The 24,220-nt window shown below is 40.5% G+C and overlaps 2 protein-coding genes across 5 annotated transcripts; one reads left to right on the top strand and one right to left on the bottom strand.

Moving 5' to 3' along the window:
- The first annotated feature begins 40 nt into the window (after window positions 1-40).
- Window positions 41-18,631, top strand: CEBPZ (CCAAT enhancer binding protein zeta). Its single transcript, XM_079969473.1, has 16 exons — window positions 41-291; window positions 1,640-3,162; window positions 4,092-4,323; window positions 4,510-4,675; window positions 5,582-5,670; window positions 7,097-7,150; window positions 7,670-7,772; window positions 7,866-7,934; window positions 10,333-10,399; window positions 11,749-11,849; window positions 12,268-12,328; window positions 14,211-14,401; window positions 15,125-15,208; window positions 16,269-16,330; window positions 16,415-16,496; window positions 18,347-18,631. Exons 1-16 carry the CDS (start codon window positions 175-177, stop codon window positions 18,484-18,486), a joined length of 3,141 nt encoding a protein of 1,046 aa, XP_079825599.1. The 5' UTR covers window positions 41-174; the 3' UTR covers window positions 18,487-18,631.
- On the bottom strand, window positions 18,146-23,043 carry CEBPZOS (CEBPZ opposite strand). Of its 4 annotated transcripts, none has more exons than XM_079969593.1 (5): window positions 23,020-23,043; window positions 20,434-20,559; window positions 18,795-18,839; window positions 18,533-18,617; window positions 18,146-18,447 (listed from the first exon to the last, which is right to left on the bottom strand). In XM_079969593.1, exons 2-4 carry the CDS (start codon window positions 20,537-20,539, stop codon window positions 18,535-18,537), a joined length of 234 nt encoding a protein of 77 aa, XP_079825719.1. In that variant the 5' UTR covers window positions 20,540-20,559; window positions 23,020-23,043; the 3' UTR covers window positions 18,146-18,447; window positions 18,533-18,534. The 4 variants fall into 4 exon arrangements, with proteins under 4 accessions (XP_079825719.1, XP_079825718.1, XP_079825717.1 ...); XM_079969592.1 differs by lacking the exon at window positions 23,020-23,043 and adding an exon at window positions 22,897-22,998; XM_079969591.1 differs by lacking the exon at window positions 23,020-23,043 and adding an exon at window positions 22,747-22,881.
- Between the last annotated feature and the right edge of the window lie 1,177 nt (window positions 23,044-24,220).

The raw sequence follows: 24,220 nt of genomic DNA, 5'->3' as shown, positions 1-24,220 counted from the left end.
TAGATAGATAAGCAGTGCGTCCCTCTCTCGGCCCCTTTCCCGTTTGTTTCCTAAATCTGCGCCTTTCATAACACCTTATATGTATCTAGCAGGACCTTTCACCTTCTAAGTGAGTGTCGTCATCACTAGTACCCGGAAGCTACGGTTGACGCATGCGTGGTCTGGCCGAGGGAGATGGCGACGTTGTCGGAGTTGGAGCTCGAGAAGTCTGACGAGAGAGATGGCGAGGGAGAGGTTGATGATGGAAGCGGCTTTACTCTGGAGGAGGTGCTGCGCCTCGGAGGCACCAAAGTAAGAAAGAGGCCCTGAGGCGGCCAGGAAAGGGGCCCAGGGAGGTCCCTGCCTCTTTCCTTCTCTTTCCTTCCACGTGGTGGGAAAGGGGTGAGAGCCTTGGGAAAGGATGTGCTTTAACATCCTCGGAAAGGATGTGCTTTAACAGGCGGAGTTTCTCTAAAAGTCGAAACAAAATAAAAAAATTCCTTCCAGTAGCACCTTGGAGACCAACTAAATTTGTTATTGGTATGAGTTTTCGTGTGCATGCATCTTCAGATACATGAGATAAGAATCCAATATAAGATAAGATCTTGTATAAGTAGCTGTCTTACTACAAAAGAATTTCAAAAATAGACTGGAAAGAGAAGTTGCTGAATTGCAACTTATTACCAAACTTAAAACCATGGAGAGACCTGGTCTGAATAGAGACATTGGATTCTTATTATACATGATAAAGCTATTTTTAGCCATCTCACCCCTTGCTTTTTCCTGTAAGACCAAGTGCAGTAGTTAACAGTCGTCAACAGGTTTACCACACTTATCAGCCAATCACCCATTCCCACCACCCTTCTGAGTAGTACCCCCCCCCCCACTATATATAAGGGACTGGTGACTTCTGTTTCAGTGTATCTGAAGAAGTGTGCATGCACATGAAAGCTCATACCAACAACAAACTTAGTTGGTCTCTAAGGTGCTACTGCAAGGAATTTATTTATTTTGTTTTGACTATGGCAGACCAACACGGCTACCTACCTGTAACTTTCTCCAAAAGGGCATTCGCCCTGGAAGGAGACGTCATCTGTCTAATGTTGGCTTCTCACATGTTGCTGTCTTTTCAAACTGGTGGAAATAAATGGCAGATCCGCTGCATGTGTAGCTTGAGGGGTTACACACATAGTATGTGGGCAGCGAACAATTTTTGTTTTCATTTTTAGACATCTCCTCCCTCACTGGGTTTTATACAAAGAGCCTTCTGGCCCCATGTGGACCAACAGATAATACTGTAACAGAAATGTGCGGCCACAAATTCTTATGTCATGACTAACCTGTTGTTCTTAATTTTTTTATATGCAGCCACTGATTAAGACAGATTTTTTTTTTCTGATTTTTGTACATGGTTTTTAGTAAAACAAAAAATAAAAATCCAGCACTTTGAGAGCAGGTGGGACAATTCTTAATACTGGATAGTCCTTACATTGGTGGATATTTCAGAGGTGTGCAAGTAATTTAGAAGCAGTAATGGGCAATGTTGTCTGCGTATGTTATAAGCCTGTTTGCAATATTGATGTTTTATAATGCATGTACTGTCAAATTATGTTATCCATGAACATGTTGCTGAGACAACTTGTTACTTTGTTTTATGCAGCAAGATTATATCATGCTCGCTGCTTTGGATGAGACCGAAGAAATTGTAGATGGTGGGAAAAAAGGTGCCATTGATGATCTGAAGGATGGTGAATTGGAGGCATTTATAAAATCACTGGGTGTGAGCAGCTATTCAAAAAAATTCCTGGTTGCAGCAGATGAAGAAGAAGAGGGAGAAGCAGTTGAAGGAGAACAAGAGAAAGAGAAAGTCAACCAAAAGGAAGTAAAAAAAACTACGGTAGCAAAAAAAGAAAACCAAGTGAAAGGAAGTAAAGAAAAAATAGAGTCAAGTAATGCCCAAGATAATAAGAAACAGTCAGTTCCCAATAGTGCTTTGTTGCATGGAACAAAAAAAGACAAGGAAGTGGACACTTTTCAGTTTCATGAGCGGCAGATACTTCTTATAAAACCAGGGGGCAAATGGTATGATCTGGAGTATACAAATGAATTTTCTACTGAACCCCAAAATCAGTCCCTTGTATCCAAGTATAAGGCTTTGGCTCAAAAGCTTTACCAACAAGAGGCAGACCTCTGCAAGAGTAAGGCAAATCTGTGGAAAGGATCATCATCAGCTTGGATGAAAACTGTAGTATCATCAGGGACTCTTGCTGACAGAATGGCTGCCATGACCCTTCTTATCCAAGATGCTACTGTCCACTCACTTCAGTTTATAGAGACCCTGGTGAATCTGATCAAAAAGAAAGGTAGTAGAAGGCAGAGTTTAATGGCCTTGGATACTTTCAAAGAGCTTCTCATGACACATCTTCTACCAGACAATCGTAAGCTGTACACTTTCTCCCAACATCCCTTTGGCTCTCTGGAGCAGCTCTCAAGTGGCAACAGAGATTCGAGGGACAGGCGCCTGATCTTGTGGTATTTTGAGCATCACCTGAAGCACTGGGTGGCTGAATTTGTGCAAGTGTTAGAATCACTGAGTCATGATCCCCTGGTGGCAACAAAAACCCGTGCTCTTGCTGTTGCGCATGAACTTCTCTGCAATAAGGTAGAGGAAGAGAAAGCTTTTCTTGTGCAGTTAGTAAACAAACTGGGAGATCCTCTAAACAAAATAGCCACCAAAGCATCTTATCTGCTAGAGACTCTGCTTCATAAGCATCCCAACATGAAAGGAGTGGTGTGTAATGAAGTGGAGAGGCTTCTCTTTCGATCAAACATTAGCCCCAAAGCACAATACTATGCCATCTGCTTTTTGAACCAGATAGTTCTTAGTCACGAGGAGAGTGAGCTGGCTAACAAACTCATTACACTCTACTTTTGCTTTTTTCGGTCTTGTATCAAGAAAAAAGATGTTGAGTCCAAAATGCTTAGTGCTCTCTTGACAGGGGTGAACAGAGCTTACCCTTATGCTCAGACTAGTGATGAAAAAATAAAGGAGCAGATGAATACTTTGTTTAAGGTTTTGCACCTTGCAAACTTCAGCACCAGCATCCAAGCCTTGATGTTGCTGTTTCAAGTAATGGATTCTAATCAGACTGTATCTGACCGATATTACACAGCCCTATACAAGTAAGCATCACATACATTTTAATGTTTCTATTAAGTCGTGTTTTGTAGAATATTTACTGTTGATCAGTTTTTTATGGTTTTTATGAATTTAAATTGTGAATATTGTGATGGCAAGAGAACTACTTTGTCCCCTTTTGCATATCAGTAGTTGGCCTGTCTGTTTTTGGCATTTGATAGGTAAACTGTTTTGCTTGACAATTCATGCCAATGTAGACATCTGTGGAGGTTCTTTGTTTCGTTTTGGTTATTATTGGTTTTCTCCAGTCGATTATCCTTTATTGAAGCAGGGTTGAGCCAAGAGCCTCCTGTTGTACCAGTTTTTCTTTTTCCTTCCTCTGAACTCAGTTTACAGAACAATCTTAAGTGGGGTGGGAATTGAAGTGGGAGATGATCCAAAGGTTTGCTGGCTTGCACCACCCATGGTGGCAGTAGAACACGCTTCTTTTTGCCTTGTACTTCTTACAAACCCTTACTTTGCCTCTCCAATTGAAATAAATGATAGATGTATGTCCATGCACCTTTCTGCTGACGTAGTGGAGGACTCACCAGCAAAGGTCCCATCCACTATCCTAACCTGATTGTCTGAGTGTTAGGTTGCTCTGTGAATGTTTAAATAAAACAAATGTAGAGATCTGAAGTCCTACTTTTACCAAATTTTCAAAAACAAAAAGAGAAAAATAAAATAAAATGGGTTCTCCCCCCATTTTTCTGTCCCCATGCCTTCACATATCAACTGTGACTAATTATGGGATATTATTCATGAAGCAGTGGTCCACTTTAAACTAGAGTGAGTAAGAAATAATAATTTTGTGTTGACAGTAGTAGTAAATGATGCAGCTGTCATATGTTGGTCTGTACCTCAAATTCAGAAGAATGAGTGAATTCATGAGCAGAGGTTAATGCTGATAATGATTATATTGTTTTTGCAGGAAGCTGCTGGATCCAGGATTAGCACTGTGTGCCAAACAGTCTATGTTTCTCAACCTTGTCTACAAATCTTTGAAGGCTGATATAGTACTGCGGCGGGTGAAAGCTTTTATAAAGCGATTGCTTCAAGTCACCTGTGGTCAAATGCCACCATTCACCTGTGGAGCTTTGTACCTTGTGTCTGAACTTCTGAAAGTAAAACCAGGGTTACGAGTACAGCTGCAGGATCATGTGGTATGATATCCGTCTTATAAAGTTGTTCTTAGCCTGCCTTTGTAGAACTAGCTGTTGACCTCAATTAAAAAAAAAAATGCTTTCAATCCACAATTTTGGCTTTATATGCTATCCCTGGAACGTAACTTATCAGAGTTTTGCATGATCACCACACTGGTTTCATCTTAAAACTGATTCATTTCCTAGGAATCTGACGATGAGGAACATTTTCATGACCTTGAGGAAGCTGAAGAAGAGGAGGAAAAACTTGTAGATGTTGATGAAGAAACAAAAATAATAAAAACAGAAGAATCTGTGAAACCTCATGACCCAGCTTCAGGAGCTTCATGGGTACATCACCAAAATCTAGCAGGTAAAAATTGAAAAATTGTGAGTGAGATTCATCTGGCAGATGTTGACTGGAATGTTTCAGGTCCTAGTAGACGGTATTAAATTCTGCAAACTTTAATCTGAAGGGCGTTACCCAAAGGAAACTTTCCTTATTTAAACTTGTTTATGTGGAGGGGATTGAACGGAGCCAGAGGAAGGCCATCTGCTAAAAGTGTTTGGGAACAGTATCAGTAGATAAGACATTGCCAGGGTTATGGGCCATTGCTGCTGCTGTATTAACAACTTTAATGAGACATGCGCTACTTAAGTGGTGTGTCCCCCTCCTCTTGGTTATTTCTGTAAGTAAAAAGTGCTTTAAAATGTCATGTCTCATTCACTTCTCCACCCATCTTTTGAGTTAGGCTGTTGTCATTTCCATTTTACAGAATGGGAACTGAAGCCATGAGACTTTGGCTGGGCTCACATGACTCCTCTCATGTCCAAGTCCAGAACTCTTACTTTCTTGTTCACTCTGGTTTCTGATCTGTTGTAGACATCTGGCAGCCCTGTGTAATAATGAGAATGTTCTTCTTTCAGCTGTAATCCCACCAGATGTTGCAATTGCACTAAAAGAAACTGGCTTACCTTCCCACTCTGCTATGTAAACCAACATGCATTTTGCATGTTGCAAATTGGAGCAGGGCACAGAGATTTTTGTTGTACCTTTTGTGGTGTTACTGCAGAAGGACTCTCCTGTCTTTAAAATGATCAGGAGAAGATCAGGAGTAGTTGATGTGATGCTCATCAGATGTTGCTCAGGGATGATGGGAGTCCACAACATCTGAAGGGTACGGGGTTGACTACTTCTTTGTTGGATAACTAGGTGTTCCCCTTTTAAGTATCTAGATCTGTTTGTCTTTGATGATACAAAACATGTCTTCTTTTTCAGGGGGCAAGAATTTGGGTAGCTATGACCCATTACATCGAAATCCTTCATACTGTGGAGCTGATAGAACAAGTTTTTGGGAACTAAAGAAGGTACCTTTTTTCATGAACACCAGGAATTTCAATGTGGGAGGGATCCCAGACAACTTTATTTTATTTTTGCAGAATTTTCCCTTTAACAGTGGGTATGGTATCGTTTCATTGAATTGGATCCAGAGTTAGAGTAGGCTTATTTAAATCATTGGTGTAAGTTAAGTCTCTTGGAGATCATCAGACTCATTCTAAGTATGACCAAGTGTGGAGTCAACCTATTGTACAAGTTTTAAGAGGAGGGGAGCCTTGTTCAAAGATTAGTTCTAGCATCCCTCTTATGACTTTACATTGGAACAGGTCTAAGATAACTTCCTGGGACGCAGGTGGCGCTGTGGGTTAAACCACAGAACCTAGGACTTGCCAATCACAAGGTCGGCGGTTCAAATCCCCGTGACGGGGTGAGCTCCTGTTGCTCAGTCCCTGCTCCTGCCAACCTAGCAGTTCGAAACCACGTCAGAGTGCAAGTAGATAAATAGGTACCACTCTGGCGGGAAGGTAAACGCCGTTTCCGTGCGCTGCTTTGGTTCGCCAGAAGCGGCTTAGTCATGCTGGCCACATGACCTGGAAGCTGTACGCCGGCTCCCTCGGCCAATAAAGCGAGATGAGCGCCGCAACCCCAAAGTCGGCCACGACTGGACCTAATGGTCAGGGGTCCCTTTACCTTTAAGATAACTTCCATCAGCTTCATTCAGCATAGACACTGCTCAGGAATTATGGGAGTTGCAGCCCAACAACATATGGAGGTCATCACATTAAGCCTACAGCGCGTTCTCTCTCTCTCTCTCTCTCTCTCTCCCTCTCTCTCTCTCTCTCCCCAGTAGAGGTTACTTCTCAGCATAGGGGATGGTAACATAGTGCTGCAAATCATTTAGATTGACTGCGTATCATGGGGAGTTTCCATACTGGCACCTGCTGCTGGAGCTAGTGCAGAACCTGTCTGATGAGGAAGATTCATGTGATAAAAGTGGCACTTAATGTTACATCTAATATGTGGAAAAGTCAGTTCTAAAAACTGCCACATGGGGGATCATGGCCCCTTGTTATCTGGCTTCAAAGCTACTTAGGTAATTTATATACTTCAGCTACATTACAGACCAACCAAGAAGTAAGGAATTAGTAACACATTTATTAACAGCAGTTGGAATGGTAATAGACAGAACTTTACTGGTTTACTGTAATCAGCTGATTATTATGTATTGCAAAACAACATGTTTAGTATTTTATCTCTCTGGTGACCTGTTTTTTGTTAGTCATGTCATGTTTTATGATTTACGTGTGTACAATTTTGTAGCAAGAAAATAATAAATAAATAAGGGGGGGGAAACCTGGAGTGAAGGTTAAGATGTCCATTTAATCTGTTAATATGGTGCCAAAAACTTGTATTGGAATAAGATTTTATATTACAACATTGATTTTATTTTCCCAGCTTTCAGAACACTTTCATCCATCTGTTGCCCTCTTTGCAAAAACTATCCTAGAGGTTAGTTGAATTTCTTACTTTTTTTCACTACTTTGGTTGCCCTTTTGGGTGTCCTGTCACATGTACTTAATGATTCGGATTGCACGTGAATAGTAGTTTCCAGACAGAAATGGGGGCAACAAGTAAATGGGGGAACCATTCTTGATATAAATATTTTTTCCTGTAGAAAACCAGATTGGCTAAGGTTTCCACCTTGCTACAGATACTTAAAGTGGGAGACAAGGCAGTCTTGTTTCTGCCTGTCTCCCACGTGTCCTGTTGTCCACCCCTTTCTTCACTTGTTGTGTGGCACACCTGAAATCCTACATAGCAGAGCAGGAATAGCCACTGCTGCCTTCCCTCCATTGAAAGGGTTGTGTGTGATCCAGGTTTCAGAGAGGCAACCTATTTCCTCTTTTCCTTCGTCTGAGTAACATCACTTATTTGTCTGCTGAATCCAAACACATGTGATTCTGCTGCCACTTCCATTCATGTATTTCTTGATGCAAATTGACACTATGAATGTTAACTTTGTTTCAGGGGAATTACATTGAATACACAGGTGATCCTTTGCAGGACTTCACTCTAATGAGATTCTTGGATCGTTTTGTGTACAGAAATCCCAAAGCTCCTAAGGGCAAAGGTATGGACCTTATCAACATTTGTCAGGTGTAGCAGATAGGGTAAGGTTAATAACAATTAATTTTTTGTGTGATTTCTTGACTTTCTAATGCAGAGAACACCAGTAGCGTGGTAATGCAGCCAAAGAATAAACAATCCATGAGTGATGTACGAAATCTTGCGGGTAAGTAAGGAGCTTTCATTCTAAAGATTATAGTCGGTGGTACCCTGATAGTAAATGCAATGCATTGTAAGATCCATCACTTTCAGTGGAAGATATTTTCACAATGGATTTTATCCAATATTGTCATTCCATTCAGGAATGGAAGCAGGGCCAATTTTTGCTAATTCCTCCTCCCTGCAGCCCTCATGCTGTTGTGGAAGGTCCCCCATCCTCAGTAGTAGATGAGGGAGGCCTTGGAAGGGGAATTGACAAACATATTCCCCCCCCCCCAAACGTTCTGATCCATGGTATCATACAGAAGGGCAATAAAATTTTTTTAGCATTTGGATGCAGGAAATAACAAGTGTTCCTTTGATGTAGCTAACACTCTTCACTGTTAGATGCCAGAAACCTTATTCATTTTATCATAAGCGTATCATAAGAGTGAGTCGGAAAGACATTCTATTTTGGGGAAAAGCAGGCAGTAAGTCACCCCCATGTTCTTTCACACCTGGTTTGCTGTTTCAGCAAGCAGTTGGGTAAATGAGGGTTATAATTTGCTTTTTCCACACTATATCTCCTGTTAGTTCAGTATAAAAACATGTAAACAAATTTATATTGATTGTGTAAGTGGAAAACCAGAAAAATTCTGGAAGACTTTTAAACATAAGAAGAGCTTGCTGGATCAGGTCAGTGGCCAGTCTAGTCCAGCATCTTATTCTCTCGGTGGCCAACCAGATACCGGCCGGAAACTCACAAGCAGGATTTGAGGATGAGCCTTCTCCCCTCCTGTGGTTTCCAGCAACTAGAATTCACAAGCATTACTGCTGTTGGCTGCAGAGGCAGAGCATAGCTATCGTGGCCAGTAGTCTTCAGTGGCCCTCTCCTCCATGAATTTGTCCATTCTTTTAAAGTCTTCTAGGTTGGTGGCCATCACTGTCTCCTGTGGTAGCAAGATCTATAGCTTATCTATGTGCTGCATGGATTCCTTTTATCTTTCCCGACTCTTTCAGCATTTAGTTTCATTGGTTCATGTGTTATGAGAGAGGCAGAGAACTTTTTCTCTATTTTTCTCCATGCTGTGCATCATCTTATAAACTCCTATTGTGTCACCTCTTACTCACCTTTTCTCTAAACTAAAAAGTCCCAAATGCTGCAATCTTTCTTCAAAGCGAGTCACTCCATCTCCTTGATCTATTTTGGTTGCCCTTTTCTGATCCTTTTCAAACTCTGTAATATCCTTTTTGAGGTGGAACAATCAACATTGCACACAGTATTGCAAATACGGTTGCATCACAGATTTGTATAATGGTATTACGATAGTGGCCATTTTATTTTCAATTCCTTTGCTAATGATCCCTAGCCTGGAATTTGCCCACTTCACTGCTGCTGCACACCGGGTAAACAGCTTCATCTATTATGACCCCAAAGTATTGTTCCTAGTCCATCACCATCAGTTCAGAAGTAGTAAGTGTGAAATTTGCCCTGACATGCATCACTTTACACTTGCTTACATTGGATTGCATCTGCCATTTTACCACCCATTCACTCAGTTTGGAGAGGTCCTTTTGGAGCTCTTTACAATCTCTTTGTTTTGTTTTAACAACCCTGAACAATTTATTATCATCAGCAAACTTGGCCCCTCACTGGTTACTTCTAACTCTGGATTGTTTATGAGCAGGTTAAAAGTCCAGGTCCAGATACCAATCCCTAGAGGACTGCACTTTCTCTGGAGAACTGTCCATTTATTCCTCCTCTGCTTCCTACAACTTAGTCAGTTTGTGATCCGCAAGAGGATAGCTATTTCAGAAGGAGAGACGTCACATTAAGAAAAAAGAAGGAAGGGGGAGTGATGTTATTGGATACAGAGTTCATTGTTAGACTCTCAGAAGTAGGATCCAGATGAACAGTTAAGGCTTTAACTCATTAATATTACAGCTAAGGATATCCATGTTATGTAAACACCAGTAATGATGTGATATACAATCGTGGTTTTGTGGGACCTCTCAAATTTATATTTGTAATCCATGTTCCCATGGTATCCTATAACTACATTTCTTCTGCCTAAGTGATCTAAGCAAGAAAAAATAAATTTAGCTTGGATTATATAATAGATTTACTTGTTCTGATTCTGTTTAATATTAGGTTATTTTTTAATTTAAAAGTTAAATTCCTTTTACATTCTGAACTTTTATGCTCTGGATCCCCCCCCCCCCATTTTTTATAGACTGGGTGAGTGAGGGAGGGATATTCATTTTGCACAGAGAGATTTAGTTGATCTCACTGGATTGATTGGTTTTGAAGCTAGCAGCCCTAAAGACATTGCTTAGGAAAAATGTGTATGACATGGCATCTGAATAACCTTCATAGCAAGTTAATTTGATAAACAACCATCCGTTTTTTATTATTTTATTTCCAGTGAATAGCAAGGAATTCCTTGCCCAAGATGAAAGCAAAATCCCAGTAGATGAAGTCTTTTTCCACAGGTATTGACATCTTTGATTGATACTTCCATATGTTCATTGCTCTTAATTTTGTTTCCTTTGGGGAGGGTTTATTCTTGGAGAAGCTTTCTATTGTTGTGAAAGTATTACTGCAAATCACTTCCATACATTTTTATAGGACAGGGAGATCACGGCTGGGAAAAATGGATATTTCGAATTACTAGATAAGATCAGTGGAGGAAAAAAGCTTTTTATAAAACACATCCATTTCTAGACAACAGTTCCTTGGAATGTTCCATACATCACAGCAAAACAGCAGGGAATTTGCCCAGAATAACTGTGCTGTTATGGCTCATGTTCTTCCATCAGGTCATCAGCAGCACCTGTATCTATTATGGGATGCACTGGTTGGTTGCTGGTGATTCTGTTTCAGCCCTGGAGAAGGCAGTGTACATACATCTGCTTGCAAAAAAGACAACTGCCTATCTAGTCTTATATGACCAGAATAAGAATCTGGAAACGGCAGATTATACCCAAGCCTGTCTGGCGCATAGCTAGACCCATCTCTATAACCTTTTGGGAATGACTTGTCTGTTAAAATGGATATGAAGGAATGGGCTTTTTTGTGCTGAAATGGGAAAAATGCTAAGTAAGGTAGGAGATGTGGGAAGATCATTACAGCTGTTTGAACGTAAACCAGATCAATTTTATGTTATCATTTATGACATTATGGCACATCAGATGTTTATTGTAGTGTTTTACCATGGAGGAGGGGGAAGGATATATAACCCCCCACAAGCGCCGCGTGGCAGCGTGACTTTCTGTTAGTGTTTGGAAAGAAATGCCCCCACAGTAGCCCTGAACCAAAGGCTCTTTTTGCCAGCAAATGAATGTTGTGACATCACACTGTGATAAATCATCTTGTTATCCTGATGTTACAGGCTGGTACTAGCCCAATTATCTTTATAATACAGGAGTGGGAAACCTTAGGCCTGGGGACCATACATGTTCCTCTCGGCCTCTCCATCTGGTCCTCAGAATGTTCCCCAGGCCACACTCTTCACTGGGCCTGCTTTGCAACCCAGATTTTTTGTTGGGCTGGAAAGTGTCCTTGAATTCTAATGCTTCTTGTCTGGATAGAACATAGAGAGGGATGTGGGAGTCTGTGTAGAAACCAGCCCAAAGCACAAAGATAAAATTTACAAGAAGTGCTCCTGAAAGGTTGTTGCAATAGGAAGTAATGACTTTAAAACAGTAGGAAATTGCTTGATGCTTAGGCAAGTTTAACGTATCGAAATATCCTTATTTTATAAGTTCATCAAATAAGGATGACTTAATAACCATGTTTTATATGAATGTGGAAACATTTCTTTTTTCTTCTTAACACGCAGATTTTATAAAAAGTTGGACTTGGAGAAGGAGAAAAGGAAACCTGCGAGAGATGATGAAAGTGTGGAAGATGTGGATGATGAAGAGTTTGAAAGAGCTTTAGGTAAGGCTTGTTATACTCTGTCTCATTTTTCACCCCAACCAGCCCGTAGTTAGTCAAAGAGATGTAGGGGACTTTGGCTTCTCTTGAAGATGGGTAGTAATCCTTTGGCAGTTCTTCTAAGACTGGTCAGTAGATGGAACTCAAGGTTATGTGAATTTCCAGTTCAAAGATGTGGGTGGGGAGATGAGCCAACTCAAGCTAAACAGCTGCTTACACTACAGTGTTGCCTGGTTGCTCATGTGGTATTTGCTCCTCTAAAATTCCAGATTAGATATTTGGTCTTGGTGGGTTGTTAGGTGGCAGCTGCTTCATGCAAGAATATAGGGCACATTGCAAATTATAACAAATTACACTTTGAAACAATTTGTTTTAAATACCAAATCAAAATGTTTTGATTTTGCCATCTTCTTTCTTTCAGATTCATTTGAACATGATAGTTATTTTGATACACTTGTCAATGAGGACCTTAATTTTGCTGAGTAAGTTTTTTTAAATGGGAATAAATAAAGATATGAAGTTAAGAGTTTCTGCATGGGCACCATGAACGACTTGATAAAGCAAATAGAGTAAATGGAGTGTATTATGTATGTGCATTATGTCACAAGGCTCTTCTAAAACTTTGTGCTCTGTGGGACAAAAGTTTGTTAAATATACCTCAAGTGTATTCAGAATCCCCCTTCCCTCCTGAAATATGGCTACATTACTTCTGCAATTATGAATCAACCAAATTACAAGGATGTTGATGCAATTTCTGTGTAAAACGAACAGCCAGACTTCGTCTCCCTTGATCTCCTTAGTCATGATCTAGTTTTGGGGAGGAGGAGATTTGAGAACCTGAACTGTGACTCCTAGGGATGCAGACAGTTGTGAAGATCAGGGCACCTTCTTCCCTTTTCCTTGGGACGCATTTGTATTCTGCCTTATCTTCTACACTGGCCTGCCTAGTAACTTTTGGCCCGCCAGGTGTCATTGTACTTAGCATGGCCAATAGTTGAGGATGATGGGAGTTGTAGTCCAAATGCATCTGTAGGGCTGCAGGTTCATCCTTCATACTGTTAAGTATGTTGTGGATCAATCTAGCTGCTTTTATCCTGCTGCCTGGCAAATATCTATCTATCTATCTATCTATCTATCTATCTATCTATCTATCTATCTATCTATCTCTATGGGAGAGATGAGAACCCTGCTGCTGAATGGGCCTGAGCTAACTTATCTTGTAGGTTCCACTCCCATTAGTATTCCTTTTTCATCCGTAGGCATGTATTAGGAGGGTGGTGTAATCTACCTGTTACTTGCAATCAGGTAGTAGTTTAGAGTGATGAAAGCTGCAACCCGATACACAGCAAGTGGGAATAGGCACTACTGAAAACAATGGGGTTTAGAATTGCAGAGTCAATGGCATGATGAGATATATCTTCTGAGCGATTGTGCTGCTTTATATGTAAACATGGATTGAAATAGTTTACTCTTAAATGAAGGAATCTCAAAGGAAAGCTCAACCATATTTGGCTTCAGAGACCAGTTTTTCCACAGATGGATCACTTTGGGTTCCTTCCCCCTACCCCATTTCCACTCCCTCTTAGCTGAACATGTTGGCACCACACAGCACTTCCCCCTTGCTGGCTCAGAAAGCAGGCAAAGTGATTTTCACATGCTCATTGTGTGCTGGTGTTCCCACTGCCTTAAATTTCATACACTCTGAAATGTTAGTATTACAATAAAACAGGCTTTTGGGTGGAATACTGATATGCTAGGATCTTGGTATATTATATAAGGAGTTTATAGCAGATTTCATTTAACAATTCCCTTGTTATTTAGCATTGTGAAAATATCTGTAGAGTACTTTATGAACTCATTTATTGTGGAAATACTCTTGTTATGTGCCTGATAATTTTGGAGTGACCCTATGGGCATTCATCCAGTAAAACCCCATAAACCAGCTTGGCAATTTGCTATTCCTAGAGCAGGCAGTTTTACTGGTCGAAAGAGAATTGATCAAGTAATGGTCTAGTATTTTGTAAAGCTGCTAACATTCTGTGCTGTATCCAGTGGTATTGTCCTGTTTGCACAATGTCTTTTGCTTCCCTAATGGAACTTACCCTCCTGCCCCCTGTAAAATCCCCCTAAATCTATTCTGTGGCATGCAAGGAAAGGAGATGAAGTGGGATTATTCTATGGATAGAAACCACCAAAACCTGTTTAGTTATGGTATATGCATTAGTTTAACAAAATTTGAGTGTTTTGTTTATAGACTAAACTCTGTGTTGCTTGCTGTTTGTGATCTTTCTAAGCATTATGAGTAAGTTGGATAGGTGGATTTTCTAAAAGCTTTTTAAATTGTATTTTTAAATCAAATTCTAGTAATATAAAAAGCAAAGGGAAAAAGAAAAGCCAAAGTGATGAGGCAGCATTGGATGATTCAGAGGAGGATGATTTTGACGACCTTGATGATGAGGAAGTGTCTCTGGGTAGTATGGATGAAGACTTTAGAGAAGATCTTGATGAAGATGGAGGGACGTTTATGGATGTCTCAGATGATGACAAAGCTCCAGGTAAAAACACAAATGCAATTACTGCCAAATTATTAAATTGCTTGCTTTGTTAAAACACAGATTTTAAATGCCATAGGTAGGTAGCTATTTTTAAACCTACTTGTTCGCCTTAGTGTTCCACCAGATATTTATGTGATTTAGCTGGAGCAGAAGACCACATATGTTAGGTGTTGTGGTGGACAGATCCGAAGGATGCATGTGCCAAGGCTGATAACGAATCATCAGAAATAAGTGTTGCATCTACTCTTGCATCCTGTAGAGCAGTGTTTCCCAAACTTTAGTCTCCAGCTGTTTTTGGACTATAACTCCCATCATCCCTAGCTAGTAAGACCAGTGGTCAAGGATGATGGGAATTGTAGTCCAAAAACCGCTGGGGACCCAAGTTTAGGAAACACTGCTCTAGAGCCTAATTTCATGTTAACATTGGGTCACATTAACACTGTTGACTAAACTGAAATGACAGTAATTGGACCAAGCTGTAGTATTTTTATGTGCAACAAGCATGGTTGAATGATTGGTGCTGTCCTATTGCATTTTCAGTATTCAGAAACACAGTGTAGAAACATCTGAGCTGACTAGGAGTAGCCGTTTTGTGGAGTCTGTTCATAGGAAGTTAGATAACCACAATGTTTCAGGCAAAGCTGAAAGTGTTTTCATATTGACAAATCATCTGTTTTATGATGTAGTCTGAGTAAAAGTTTTAATAGCTTTCCTTTTTGATAGATGACAATAAAGAGGAGCATGTCAAGCCTGCCAATAAGAAAGGCAAAAGAAAAAAAGAAATGGATTTTGCTGGATCAATGAAAGGTAACATAAAAGACCTCTTAATATTTGATAAAAACTGAGTCAGCCTTGGGTGTCAGAATGCTGAGGGGTTTTGTAGTAGCCTGCCTCTCTGCTAGAAATGTGACTTGTCACTAGTCTGCAGTCTTTTCATTCAGAATTGTGAATAGTTTCTGAGAGCACCAGGGGTCTGTATTAGCTGTGCTGGCTAGATATAAGGCACTTGAGCTTCAATCCTATATCCTCTTTCCTAGAAGTAAGCCCCACTGAACTCAGTGGTATTTACTTGTGCATTTATTTGTATAGGATTGCATTGGTCATTAATAGACCCATTAAAGGAAAATGATGCAAGAGACAGAATTTATTCTGCAGAATTTACTCACCTAATCACATTGGCTTTTAACATTCTGTGTTGGTTAGTGTCCAAAAATCTGCATGTCCAGTTTGAGGAAGGAGAGGTAGGAATGAACTATAAGGTATTAAGAAAACCAGAGCATTGTGTAGTTGTTATGGGGGAGACAACATGTGGTAGAGATAGAAAGTGTGATACAGTACTGTATAGAAAGTGCACTTATTCTTCGTCAAGAAATAATTATTTGATTTTCATATCAGACACAGAAAACCAGATGGAAAGGATTAGTTCAGTTTTCAGCAGGATAGAGTTTTCTTTCAGCTGTACACCTGACAAAGGATAACTGGTTTAGAACTTGATTTTAAAAATGCAATGGTTAGATGATATTTGCCCAAGCTCTTAAAGAACTAGCATGTAAAACTGCTAAGGTACTTTATAGTTAGCAAAATCCCTTTCCTTACCTAGAGGAATAGTAAGTGGTAGACTGTTTGATACCAGGGACAGTGCTGTCAAGAAAGTTAGAGATCATTTGTTTATAAAACATTGAGAAAATGTTTTTAAAAGGATGGAGTTTTGAAGTATAGCACCTTGTTGCAGATAGTGTAGAAGAGCCTGAGAAGTTCTTCTTGGGAGTCTCTTCCTGTTTCCTGCTCAAATCCATTCCCCACCCAACACACACTTTGCGTTTTGTTCTTCATGTAGAATAAATAATTGCATATTAATGTTTCAAAGGGTCAAAAGAAAACAAGAAAAGAAAACTCAAAGACACTGGCATCCTTGCTACTGCAGAAGAGGTAGGTGCCACCAATTTTTCTATTTTTTAAAATGTGTTTGGTCTGCTGGTTATCAATGTACTAATCATCATCTTTCTTTTGAAGTTTGGTTCCTTGCTGGATGAAAACATTGGGTCCAAGTTTGATAGTATTGGGATGAATGCAATGGCTAACAAAGATAATGCAAGTAAGTGAATTTTTCTATGTTCAGCAAGTATATTTACCTGTCAGGCATTCCAAATGCTCATGTGATGGTTTTAGAAAGGTATTTCAATTAGTTTCATTTAAAACAAATGGTGGAGCATATTTATTTGATTTCTATCCTGCTCTTTCTCCCAGCTGTACCTTCTCTTCCCCAGTGCCACCCCTGTGTTCACTGCACACTTCATGTCCCCATCTGTCCTGTGTTGAGCAGGAAAGTCTGAAAAGAGCTTCTAAGTGTGTTCTAAAGGGTGCTTCTAAATGCCTTCTAAGGATTCCTGCTCAAGAGGAAGTTGATTCACTCCAATGCATTTAGAAGCCCTCTCCAGACCTTCATGTTCAACTCAGGAAGGTGGTTGGGATGCATCTGGAGCACACAAAGCCTTCCCACTTTTGAGCCTCATGGGATCCTGCTGGATAGGAATCCAGAGGGCTTAAGATTCCAGTTATATCCTCCCATATCCAAAAATTACATGGATAACCCAATTCCAGTGTATTGCATTATTTATAGGATGTCTAGAAACTGGCATTTGAACCTTACAGAACATGAGAGAACTAACTCTGGATGGACTTGACAATCATATAACTAGCTGTTCAGTCTACTAAAGTAGAATTAGACCTTTGTGTATTATCTCTAGCTGCTCTCCAGCAGCTTTCTCAAAAAGAGAGCTGCATGGTCATTGCAGAATCTTGTCAATTCCCTTTTTCCCAATTACTACCTCCCAATGTGAACTTAGCTTAATTTTGTGCAGATTATTCTTGTCTTAGCCCTGTAGTCTAAAACACCGTTTAAACTTCTGGAAAGCATTCTGCATCTAAGAAATTACAACAGGTTCATTATGCCTGTAGTACAAGTCAACTGCCAGGGTAAATTTGCCTGCACTCTTTGGCCAGATGATAGCCGGTGCTGTATGGCAGCTTGTAAGGACTGTACTAATGTTTTACGCAGCATTTTCAAGCAGATTAATGAAGATAGGTCCTAAGCATTTATACATCCAGTAGGGCTGAGTTTGTCACTTTTAGACAAAGTGGATCACAATTGGTACTTAATATATTATTGGAACATCCCAAAATGGAAGTGATAACTGCTATGTCGCCCAACACACAGAGAAGTATTGATCGAGCTGGGAGCACAGTAAGCAAACCTCCTTAAATGCCTATTCTAGGTAATCTTTTTGAACAGACTGTTCAGCATGCTATCATAAGTGGGCAATCACACGAAGCATGTTAAATGGAATTTGAAATAAATTGCTTGGTTATGCACCACCTCAGATTTCAGGGGTGGGTAGGTGTGTCAAACAAATATTTTGCTCCATCCCTTTTATGCAATGATTCCACCCTGTGCTTTAACTTACCAAAAAACATGCTTCTTTGGAAGCTATATGATCAACTTAATTTGCCAATGGTACAATGGATGAAATTTACCAAAGGCAATTTGTTTATGGAAATTCCAGTTGTACATGGTATGTTGCTGGATTTTGGGCTCTTGCTAATAACTTTTAAAAAATCCTTAAGTTTGCATTTGTAGAAAAGTATATCATGATTAGCAATGAATCTTCAACTTGATATAATTCATTCCTCATTGGCCCAAATTACATTTAAGTTTGAAAAATGTAAGTTGTTTGAGACAAGATGGACTGTTGAAGGGAGGGAACTTTGTATTTATTTGTACATAAAGCATTTTGTGTTTTTTAGGATAAAACATAGCAGAGAGTTTGTCGGTCATGAATCTCTAACTCAGGCAGTATTCTTTGCATCCATAAAACTCAATGCCAGATTTTCCCTGGACATAGTCACTCCAAACTTATCTATGTGCTCTCTGTCTTCCTCCATTAGATGTCAAACAGCTCAGGTGGGAGGAAGAACGTAACAGGTGGATTCACAATAAGGATGTGAAGAGCATCATCAAGCAGAAAAAGAAGTTTAGACACAAAATGCTGAAAAACAAACACAAAAGTAAAAGGACAAGAAAATAAATATGAAGATATTTAATGTAAACATTTAAAAAATATTTCTACTTACAATTAGCTTTTGCTGATTAACCATGCTGCTTGATCTTTCTCCCTTTTGTCGTGAAAACCAGCGTATTCATTACATTTGTAATAAACTATGAAAATAGAAGAGAGTTTTTTTATCTTTTGCACAACTGAATGAAGATTGACTTTTGAAGATCTAATTTTGATTGAATATATCTTTCTGATAAAATTGTAGTAGGATTTCCTTTTTATCTGCACTTGAATGTTGTTTTTTAAAAAGAATTACACCAACATTAATTATCACATACCTTCTAGGATGGATGGGTATCTCCTATGCATTTTTTGTCTGAAATCTGAGAAAATAAAAACGTGAAGTTTGTAACAACAGTACAGTGCACAAGATTTCAGTCACAAAAATTAAGTAGTGTACATTTTATTACATGGTGGCTACATTTCTTAGGTTTTTTTGGCCAGTCATAAATATCTGTGGTAATCTTACAGGTAATGCAGCAACATGGTTGTTTAGCCTCCTCAGGCTGTATTTCCAGTTGAAGACTTGCAGAACTTAGGCTTGTCACATTGGGCACAAAAGTTGAAAAAGGGAAGCCTATCAGACTCATGTATACTTTAAAATCTCAGTGGTAGGAAGTCTTAAGATAGCACAAATTAATCTTTTAAGACATTGCATCACTGGTCTAAAACATGACAGGAGGATGTATAAAGTTCTCATTGTTTGTACTGAGATCCGCAGGGAGGGCAGTGCCTTGCCCTTCGGCTGCTCTCATATCCAGAATGTGCCCTACCTTTCACTTTAAAAGTGGCATATTGGAACTTGTTATGGTCTGTCTCAGTTTAAGGAAGAACAGGTGGTGGTGGTTGTTTTTTTAAAGGTGTGCCACAGAGTTCTATTACAATAGTAACTCAAATTCTCCTCGTCTATCCTGAGCATTACCAATATAATGCTCCTTGTAATGTGCAAAAGTATCCATGCCAGATAAAGCATGGAGGAAGTTTTTTTCCGTTACATGAATATACAACTCCACCCAAAGGAGCCCTGTTCTTAAGTTAGTCAGCACACAGAAGTGAAAATAGGATGCCTGAATGTGAAATATCAGTCTAGGTTGGGAACAAAGACCTGCGCATATCAGCACTGCGGAATCAGCGCTAGGCCTACCCATGACAAGCAGGGAAGATCTGAAATAAGCTTCCACACATTCTTCCTTGATTGCAAGTACATGCCTCTGTGCAACTGAACCTAGAAAAGTGTTAAACTGTGAAATGTGCATACCTGGCATAGGCAGGGTTTGTGTGTGCAGCCCCATGACCCCTATGCAAATAGACGTTTTCTATTTAGAGACAATGCCTGTGAAAAATTGCTGGTGACTGGTAGTATGATACATGACAACCTAAACAGGCTAGATCCTGAGACCTAGTGTAGTTGAAATAATTCCAAAAACTGAAGAGCTGTTCCAAACAAACAGCTTAACTGCTATATCAGGAATTTTGCAGTAACATTAGAGAATGTTCAAGGAAAACTTCCCAATAGGCAATGGATATAGTTGCTCAGAGGGGACGCGGGTGGCACTGTGGTCTAAACCACAGAGCCTAGGGCTTGCTGATCAGAAGGTAGGCGGTTTGAATCCCCAAGACGGGATGAGCTCCCGTTGCTCGGTCCCTGCTCCTGCCCACCTAGTGAGTTCAGAAAGGATGTGTAATTATGTTGGTTATAATACAAATACTGAAAGTCCTAGTGTGTTTTCTAAATTTTGCAAATGGAAATATGCGACTCTGCTTATTTTTCCATTTAAGAAATGAACTAGATTTCAATGAATATCCTACTTTTATGTGTATATAGCACGAATATTCGTATGACTGCAAATTCTCTGGTCAATATGCTCTGTGGATTGACAGTTATTTGAAAAAATAATGAGACATATTGTTTCTTACCTTGATTATTATCCATTTTAACATAGAGTGCATATGCGCTAGCAACTCCGATGATTTCCACTAATATAACCCCTTTGAAAATCTTCCTTCCAAGCTCAGGATTCATGGCACAGCTAGTCCCAAGTTCTAGAAACAGAGGGGAACAAACATTTCATTAATGACATAAAAATGTTATCAGAACAGGAAATAACTGATTTGTATATATGGTTTGATCAGAGGGATACTGAAGTATATTTGAAGAGAGGCCCCAACGGGCTATCAAAGCAGAAGAGAGAACAAGAGGCAGGATTTGCTTTCCACTTACTGTGCTCTGCTGAAAGTTCCAGTGCCTTCTCTTAATATTGAACATGTACTTATTCAGACAGTCATCCTTTGCTACAGGAAGAATGCTGACAACTGTGTAGCAGCTCAGAGGCTTTGCTGTGAATTAAGAATCCATCAGTTGAAAATTTAGCTATGGCCTTTTAAGTTGAAAATTTAGGTGGCCTTTTAAGCATACAGAGACATCACCTTGCCAACAAGCAGAGACATCACCTTGGCAACAAAGGTCCGTATAGTTAAAGCCATGGTTTTCCCAGTAGTGATGTATGGAAGTGAGAGCTGGACCATAAAGAAGGCTGATTGCCAAAGAATTGATGCTTTTGAATTATGGTGCTGGAGGAGACTCTTGAGAGTCCCATGGACTGCAAGAAGATCAAACCTATCCATTCTTAAGGAAACCAGCCCTGAGTGCTCACTGGAAGGACAGATCGTGAAGCTGAGGCTCCAATACTTTGGCCACCTCATGAGAAGAGAAGACTCCGTGGAAAAGACCCTGATGTTGGGAAAGATTGAGGGCACAAGAAGAAGGGGACGACAGCGGACGAGATGGTTGGACACTGTTCTCGAAGCCACAAACATGAGTCTGACCAAACTGCGGGAGGCAGTGGAAGACGAGTGCCTGGCGTGCTCTGGTCCATGGGGTCATGAAGAGTCGGACACGACTAAATGACTAAACAACAAAATTAAGCATACAACTCTGAGTCTGCAATAAGGGGAAACTTAACTTGACATAGCTGATTTTTAAAATCATGAACGAGAAGTACTTTGAACAGTCTTTAAAACTTTGGAATCTAAGGTGTAAATGCAATTTCTAGAGTAGCTGTGACAGGCTATTTCAGCAAACAAAAGGAATCTTGTGGCACCTAAAAGACTAAATATTTTATTATGACAAGCTTTCAGAGGACTAGTCAACAAAAACCGATGTTTCAATAAAGTGTTTGTCTTTGTTGGAATTTGTGCTCAAAGTAATGAAACATGGTAAGGTTCCTGTCTGCTGATGATTCCGTACATGACCTCAGACACTACTGGTGAGGTTATACAGTATATGGCTGATCCACTTACATGTTTAGACTGTAGAATAAAGGGATGGTGTGCACAGGTGAACCAGTTATTCAGCACAGGTGACACTTTCAATTTATCCAACTTGAAGACAAAAACAATATTCAATGGACACTTTGCAGCTTGAGCCAAGAGCTCAAATTAAGCACGTATCCACTCCAGTGTACAGGGAACCAAACTGCAGCCATACTTCAGAGGGCTAACTGGAATGGTAGCTTAGCAGTGTGATCCTAACCATGAATTCAAATGGGGCTTACTCACTGGTAAATGGTGATAGGATTGCAGCCTTTATTTCCTACACGGAATGAATTTATGTGCTGCAAGTGGTATACCATCCTATGTGCAGTTTGACACGAATGGTGAAAACATGTTTGTTTTGTTGCATAATAATAAGAAATTATTTGTACCCCATGCATCTGGCTGGGTTTCCCCAGATGCATGGAAAAACAGGATAAAACATCACACATTAAAAACTTCCCTAAACAGGGCTGCCTTCAGATGTCTTCTAAAAGTCAGATAGTTGTTTAATTCCTTGACATCTGAGGGGAGGGTGCCACTACCTAGAAGGCACTGCTAATTGCATAGTGGACTGCATTATCAGTTAAGGATCTTGTAAATGATATCATTTAATAATTTTGCAACGTTTTTAAGTTCTGTGGGTTTTGTTTGGTATTGTATATGGGTGTTATTTCTTTCCCCCTCCTTTTCCCTTCCCCCTTTTCACATCTTACTTTAACCTGTGCAATTACACACACACACACACACACACTATTTATATATACCGTGTTTATGGAAGACCTTACTCGGCTACGAGTGATAGCCAAAGTAGAAAGAGAGAAGATTTATATATAAATTTGTATATATGTTAGTTAGACAGAACTGCAGGGGATCAACTAGAAGCACAACCTGTGCAATTTCCCTTACAGAAGTCACCTGAGCATCTGGATTTCCTAAGCTGAGCCCCTCCAGCTCCGCTTTGCGCAGGGGAGGCTACCAGCCGCGCATCCAATGGGCCAGTCTAGGCAGCCGAAGGCAGGACAAGAAGCATCGCTCCTCCTCCCCATGGAACTGCTATCGGCTTACCCTCGGCTGGCCACGTGACTTCAGGCCGCCCCGCCCCCCAACCAGCAGAGCAGACAAGCTAGGAACAAAAGGACTTCCTCCTTTTTTGTTTCTTCCTCTAAGACACAAAGGCTGCAGCCGTACCTCGCCGTCTCTGCTCCGCTCCAAAGGTGCGAGCGACGTTTTACCGCCGGTAACAAACGCACCGCGTCTGCCCGTGCGTAGTCCAGACCCACTTCCGGGTGGAAGTGCCGAGGCACGCATGCGCATGGGCGCGCGGCCTCTTCCTTTCGCGCATGCGCTCAGTCTTCGTTCCTTTTCGTCCGTGCTGGAGAGTTCGCGCTGCGCTCCCTCTGTCGGTCCTGCTGGGACTGGTCGTGTCACTGTGCTGCCTGTAGGTGGCAGTGTAACGCAGCTGTGTCCTGCCGATCCGCATAGGAAGGGGCAGCCTTCCCTGCTACCAGCGGCTTCTGGAGTGCAGAATTTCCAGCCGCAGCTGAACATAGGAACGTCGGCAGCTGTGATCTTCTGCAAACTCATGGAGCCAGAGTACACGCGTGTAGGAAAGACTGGGCTGTAAAGTCACTTGCAACCCCCAGCTAAAGTTAGCAGCAACTAACTTTAGGAAGATCGAGGCCCATTAAAACATTTTGTAGAAGAGAGTTTGCTTGCTTTTATTTTAAAATCTTCTTTTACGTTTCAAGAGACCCATCAAAATAACGCAATTCAAGTCAACAAGTAGAATGGATATAATAGAGAAGTATCATGAGGTGGAACCAACGAACCATCAGAAAATAATTGCATGGTACATTGCACAGCTAAAGCATTATGTAACACAGCTAGAGAGACTGTTTGCTCTATAGTATTGGAAGGTAAAATTGAGGGCATTTCAAATAATAATAATAATAATACACTACTACTACTACTACTACTAATAAATATTATTTTTATATCCCGCCCATCTGGCTGGGCTTCCCCAGCCACTCTGGGCGGCTTCCAACAAAATATTAAAATACAGAAATGCATCAAACATTAAACGCTTCCCTAAACAGGGCTGCCTTCAGATGTCTTCTAAAAGTCTGGTAGTTGTTGTTCTCTTTGACTTCTGGTGGGAGGGCGTTCCACAGGGCGGGCACCACTACCGAGAAGGCCCTCTGCCTGGTTCCCTGTAACTTGGCTTCTCGCAGCGAGGGAACCGTCAAAGGCCCTGATCCTCCCTCTGCTCTGTTGAGCGCTTGATTTGCAGGCAGAAAGTCCCAGTTTCCATCCCTGATATCTTCTGGGAGAGCTGGGAAAGGTCAGTAAGCTAGGAAGATATTGAGATAAATGGGCCAATGTTATGACT

Source organism: Podarcis cretensis (assembly GCF_951804945.1).
Source record: "Podarcis cretensis genome assembly, chromosome: 3".
In the NCBI taxonomy this organism is placed as follows: Eukaryota; Metazoa; Chordata; class Lepidosauria; order Squamata; family Lacertidae; genus Podarcis; species Podarcis cretensis.
This window is presented reverse-complemented; position numbering and strand designations above follow the sequence as displayed.